Consider the following 6,000-nt stretch of genomic DNA (forward strand, 5'->3'; position numbering starts at 1 on the left):
CCTTTCTGAACCTCAGTTTCCCCCTTTGTGGAACTGGGGGCTAGGGGCGGTTCTCAGCCTGCCTCATCTTTCCCCAGGGCCCCCCGGGCAGACAGGAGCTCCAGGGCCTGCTGGTCCCCCCGGCTCCAAGGGGGATCGGGGCCAGGCGGGGGAGAAAGGCCCCGCGGGGCCACCAGGTAAGGAGGGAGACCCTCCCTGGACTCTGCCCCTGGGGAGGGGGCGGCCCTGCACCCCTCGAAAGCTGGGAGGGGACTGCCAGCCAGGGGCACAGACCTCCCTGCCAGCCACACCCACGCTGCTGGGTCCTGAGGGGTCCCTGATCCCCGAGGGATCCCCTGATCACAGTGGGATCCGCTGGTCCCTGGAGGATCCCCTGGTCTCAGGCTTTGGCTGACACCCTGGTAGGACCTGCTGACATGTCTAGTCATGGGGTGCAGTGTCCCCCCTGGGTCCTGAGAGCTGGGGGACTCCCTGCTTCCCTCAAACCCAGATCCCCGTATTCTCACACTCAGGGGGTCTGTGACCCCTCAGGAGTCGCACCTGCGACCCCCTCTCGGGTCCTGTCCTCTGAACCCCCCCACACCTCGTGCCCACAGCCTGTGCCCCCCAGTCCACACACCCCCACCCTGCCCCACACCTCAAATTCCCACACCCCATATCTCATCCCGTGCCCCCCCATATCCCTCGTGCTGCAGCCCCGCCTCATGTCTCTTCTCCCCCTTACAGGCCTCTTGGGGCCACCTGGGCCCCGCGGACTTCCTGGGGAGATGGGGCGCCCCGGGCCCCCTGGCCCCCCTGGCCCCGCGGGCAGCCCCCACGGTGTCCTCTACTCCCTGCAGCCGGCGGACAAGGCCAGTGAGTGTGGGGGTCGGTCCTCTGGGCCTGGGGCACCGTCAGTCTGGGGGTTCCCCAAGGTGGTTGCCAGGCCCCATATCTCCTACACCTGGCCGGCCTGCCCGGTGGGGGTCTGCATGGGGCAGGGACCCCCACTCACCACTGCTCCAGGGTTCCCTAGGGGCTGGTGCATGATGCTTGTCGGGGGAAGGTTCTGGAAGCTGCTGGATTAACCTCAGTTCTGAGACAGGATGTTGGGGCTGGGGGATGCCAGGGCAGGGCAGACTGTGCTTATGAAGAGCTTTGGGGGCTCAGAGCCCCCCTCAGACAAGGCCTCTGACCACCCCCAGGGCTCCGGGTCCCCTGCCAGTGTCTCTGGAAGGACTTCCCCCCATTTTGGGGGCCTATGGACTTGACTGTCCTATTGGCTCCCCGTGGAACACCCAGACCATGGGGGGGGGTCATTAGACAGACACCCCCCTCTGCCCAGAGGCCCTGATGGAGGCTGAAGGACTCTGTGGGGGGGGGTGTTCCAGTGGACTTCTTGGAGGAGGTGACACAGAGTGAACCTAGCAGGCACAGAGCCGGCATGTGGGTTGTAGCCTAGAAGGGGCTGGGCACTGTGGAGGGCCTGGAAGGTTCCGGAAGGAGTTGGTGCCCGATGTGGCACTGTGGCCTGGTCCCCGCAACCCTCACCCAGTGGGAGCGCACTTTCCCCATGCTGAGCCCTCACAGGGTGGCTCTGCTCTGCCCGCAGATGCAGACACACAGCTGGCCTCGGCCGCCGTGGACACGGTGCTGGCAGGGGTCCCGGGGCCCCGGGGCCCCCCAGGTCCGCCAGGTGAGAGCAGAGGGAGCAGGGGGCTGGGGTGTGGGGTGGGGTCAGCAGGAGGGGGCCTTGCGGGGCGGCCCTCGGTGCAGCAGGTGGGGCTGGGGCAGTGTCGGGGGTCCTGGCCCGTGACTGCTCTGACTCTGCCGACAGGTCCCCCCGGCCCACACGGACCCCCAGGACCCCCTGGGGCGCCCGGGTCCCAGGTAAGGCCCTGCAGTGATGCACCCCTGACCCACAGACCCTTTACCTGCGGCTCCCAGGGGCCTGATGGGCACTCCAGTTCCCGAACCCCGAACCCCGAATCCTGTCTTGCACGGAGCTGTGTGACCTCGTGGGGGCACCCCTGGGTGGTTCTGGGCACAGAGGAGAACAAGGGGCGGGCAGTGGGGTGTGGTGGGTGGTCTCTGCCCTCAGGATCCCCGTGCCCCTCTGTGCCTGCATGCAGGCTGCAGGGGGCTCTGACGGGGACAGCGGGGGCTGGGTGGGCCCCGGGCTGGGTTCTGTCCGCTGATGGCATCTGGGGTGCCTCTGGTTGGGGTGGGGGTCCCAGGGATCCCGGGTGGTACCTCAGCTTCTCCTGGGGGTGCCTCCATGTCGGGGTTCACTGGGCCTGCTTTGATCCCCTCCCTTTTCATCCGTCTGTGAGTCCTGCCGTGTCCTAGTGGGCTCACAGGGAAGGGCCCCCCCAGTGTCCCTCTCCGCCTGTTTGGGGGACCCGGAGCACAGTGGAGGGGGAGGAGGGAGGGGAGCACTGACCCTCTGGGCGCGCTTTCCCACAGGGCCCGGCTGCAGAGCAAAGCGTGACGGCCCTGGCTGTGAGTGTGGGGGATCTGGGGCCCCGGGCAGGGAGGGGGGCCCAGGGGGAGCTGGGGGCCCAGGGGAGCCGGGGGGTCCAGGCTGACAGGGCAGGGGGTGGACAGCACCCCCAGGAAGTGGGGGGTCCTGAGGCCTGTGGTGGTGGCAAGGGGCTGGGGCTCACATCCTGAGTGACCTGGAGCCCCCCTCACCGGAGGCCCCTGGGGGTGCAGGCTCCCGCTCTGTGCTCCAGCGCAGTTGGAGGCCCAGCGGGAGGGGCCTGGCTGTGCTCCTGTAGACACCCATGTCCCTCTGGGCCGTGTCAGGCGTCAGGGCCCAGAGAGGCTAAGTCGTCTGCCTGCAGTCACACAGCCGGCCAGGCCTTGGCCTGTGAGCCCCCAAGCCACACCTGGAGGAGCCCAAGACCAACTTCCTCCATCCTTGGTGCCACCGCTTCCCACTCAGTCTTGGCGAGCTCTGACTCTCGGGGACCCCCAGCCATGCCCTGTGTGCTAGGGTCTGGGCCTGTCCCGCCATTCAGGCCCGGTCCCCCCCCCCCCACACACACACACAAAACCCGAGTCTGCCCCCTGCCGGGCGATACCTAACTGGACTCTCCTTCCTTCTGCAGGGGGAGCCTGGCACGAAAGGGGAGGAAGAGGAGAAGGCGGCTGCAGAGGTGACGCCCTGGGCCCCGACGCCCCTCATCCTGTGTGGGAATAAGGGGGTCCTGGCCCGGGGACATTGGGGGGCTTTAAGGGGTACCATGCCCGAGAGGCTGGAAAGGGTCTCAGATAGGGGGTTTCCCTGCTTGGGGGTGGCTGGTGAGGCCTGGCACCCACAGGGGCCCGCAAGAAGGGGGCAAAGGGAGGATATGGCCGTGGGGACTCCCGAGGTGGGGGTGGGAGGGCAGGAGTGTTGTGCTCAGAGGGGCTTCCCAGAGAAGGTCAGTGGAGATTGGTGCTGAGGAGGCAGCGAGAGGCATCTGAGAGGCCCCTGTGGGATTGGAGCTGGGCGAGGAGGCTGGTGCCACAGAGCTGGGATGGGCTCAGGAGGCAGCAGGCGGCTGGAGCAGATCCCGGGGAAGACTGAGCCAGCACTGGTGACCTACCCCCCAGTTCCCAAGAGCACCCAGGGGCAGGGGCTTGGCTGGGGCCTTCACATGAAAATGGCCTCGGTGGCAGGGCCCTGGGGTGGGCTGGGGGCCTCCATGAGGCCTTTGGGTCTCCTTTGTCTTTTTTTTTTTTTTTGGCATATCGGACCACACCTGGCAGTGCTCAGGGGTTACTCCTGGCTCTGTGCTCAGGGATCACTCCTGGCAGTGACCCCTGGCCCATATGAGGTGCCAGGCAGACACTTTCCCCGATGTCTGGTCGCTCCGCCCTGGTTTCCCGGGTCTTAATTTGAGCTGAGTCTGTTCAATGTCCTCACAAGAGCTGCCTCCCCTCAGACAGAGGCGCCCTCGGAGGTGCCCTGGGCCCAGTGCTCAGAGTCGCCGGGCAGCTTTGCTCTGAGGACAGCCGTGTGTCTCCCGGTGCTCCTGGCCCAGCCCGTGCATGGGCGGGTATGGTGCTCCCTCCCTTCCCGCAGTTGGGCAGAGCCAAGAAGGGGTGACTCAGCCCTCCCCCGGAAAGTAGCTTTGGGGTGAAGCCAGTTGGTGCTAGGCTGTGCCACCCCAGGCCACTCACTGCCCTCTCTGAGCTCCAGGTTGTCAGTCTAAACCCCGCCCTGACTGTGCTAGAGGGAGGGAGGAGGCGGAAGTGGCCCCACCATCTGGGCTCAGGAGGGCCCTGCCTGCCCCCCCTGACCCTAGGGGCCCCTCTCTCCGCCAGGGTGAGGGAGTGCAGCAGCTACGGGAGGCACTGAAGATCCTGGCGGAGCGAGTACTGATCCTGGAGCACATGATCGGGATCCACGGTGAGCGCTGGGCCCCGGTGGTGCCAACCTCCGACACTGGCACCCGGCTCGGAGCCCTCCTCCTCCAGGAAGCCTGCCTGCCCCGCGAGGCACACCACGGAGATTTCCAGCTGTCTCCAGTGGTTGGGTGTGGGGTGTGGAGGCGGGGGCGGGGCTGGGGGGGGACTGACACCCTCAGGGCCTGTGCTCGAGTCTGGTTCAGCGTTTGTTGGAAACTGAATGGATGAATGAGTGTGTGAGTGAACCCGGGGAGATGGGGGAGGAAAGGGGGAGGGGGAGGAGGCGGGAAGGAGGGGGAGGGGTGTGGGAATGGAGGGATGAAGGATTGGTGAGGAGGGGCCAGGGCAAGGAAGGACTGGAGGGCCCTGAGCAACAGCACAGCAGGGAGGGCACTGGCCTTGCGTGCACCTCTGACGGTCCCTGGGCACGACCAGGAGGGACTCCTGAGCACAGAACCAGGAGTAAGCTCGGAGTGCCACTGGATGTGGTGCCCTCCCCCCAAAAAAGAGTGAATGAATGAATGGATAGGTGAAATGATGAATGAAAGAATGGAAAATGAATCAAAGAATTGTTGTTTTGTTTTTTTGCTTTTTGGGTCACACCCGGCAATGCATAGGGGTTACTCCTGGCTCTGCACTCAAGGAGTTACTCCTGGCAGTGCTCAGGGTACCCTATATGGGATGCTGGGAATCGAACCCGGGTCGACCGCGTGCAAGGCAAACGCCCTACCCGCTGTGCTATCGCTCCAGCCCAAGGAATGAAGGAATTGGATGGAATGAACGGAGATGAGCAGGGTGGGGGTGTGAGGGGGGGGTCATAGCAGACGGTGGCTGCTCCTTCGCCCTCCCAGACACATGCTCTGTCTCTGGCCAGTGCCTGAGGACCCCCGACGCTGACCGCCCGCCCTCCCCTCTCCTTCCAGACCCCCTGGCCTCTCCGGACGGCGGCTCTGGCCAGGACGCGGCCCTGCGTGCCGGCCTCAAGACAAAGCGCGGCGGCCCGACCCCTGACGGCTCCCTGGCGGCCCTGCTGGGCTCCGAGCCTGGGCAGAAGCGCGTGCGTGGGTCCGAGTGAGGCCCGCGATGCCCAGCAATACGCAGATCCCCGGGCCGAGGACCAGCCCTTGTTCCTGGTTCCCACCCGATCTTCCAGCCCCGCGCTCTGGAGCGCCCCAGGGCCGTGGGGCTCAGCGCCCCTGGGGCCGCTGACGCTCACAGGGCGGGCTGCGGGTTGGGAGATGGGGGCGCCTCTGCCGGGCCCCTCCTGCCAGCCTGAGGCCCCTGCCCCTACCCTGGTCTCTGGAGGCGGCAGGAGGGCGGCTGCTGGCCCGTGCCCAGACTCTTCCCACGGACACAGGGTCCCTGCTGCTCCTCTTGGCGGGCTGGGCTCAGTGCCCGCCCCAGGTGCTGGCGCCACCCCAAGGCGCACCCCCTCTTGCCCAGTCCTGGGAGGCGGTGGCCATCCCGGGTGCTCCCAGGGTGTCCTGCAGCCTGTCTGGTTCCTGGGGGGACGGGCAGGGGTCGGAGCAGGACATCTGTATCCCCTGACAATAAAGGTGCTCTTCCCATGGGGCTGCAGTGCTGCTGTCTGGGCAGGGTGCGGCGGGCTGAGCCCCCAGAAAG

The 6,000-nt window shown here is 66.5% G+C and overlaps 1 protein-coding gene across 2 annotated transcripts in view; it reads left to right on the forward strand.

The window, feature by feature from the left end:
- COL26A1 (collagen type XXVI alpha 1 chain) overlaps positions 1 to 5,479 on the forward strand; it is a 91,498-nt gene extending 86,019 nt beyond the window's left edge. For both annotated transcript variants that reach the window (XM_056108196.1, XM_056108197.1), the window contains exons 6-13: positions 78 to 176; positions 727 to 855; positions 1,592 to 1,675; positions 1,817 to 1,869; positions 2,446 to 2,481; positions 3,093 to 3,140; positions 4,294 to 4,378; positions 5,301 to 5,479. In XM_056108196.1, coding sequence (XP_055964171.1) covers positions 78 to 176; positions 727 to 855; positions 1,592 to 1,675; positions 1,817 to 1,869; positions 2,446 to 2,481; positions 3,093 to 3,140; positions 4,294 to 4,378; positions 5,301 to 5,452 — 686 coding nt within the window. In that variant the 3' untranslated portion in view covers positions 5,453 to 5,479. The remainder of the gene's footprint in view (positions 1 to 77; positions 177 to 726; positions 856 to 1,591; positions 1,676 to 1,816; positions 1,870 to 2,445; positions 2,482 to 3,092; positions 3,141 to 4,293; positions 4,379 to 5,300) is intronic.
- Positions 5,480 to 6,000: the final 521 nt, after the last annotated feature.

The sequence above is a fragment of the Sorex fumeus genome, unplaced genomic scaffold (genome assembly GCF_029834395.1).
Source record: "Sorex fumeus unplaced genomic scaffold, SorFum_2.1 ptg000199l, whole genome shotgun sequence".
NCBI lineage: Eukaryota > Metazoa > Chordata > Mammalia > Eulipotyphla > Soricidae > Sorex > Sorex fumeus.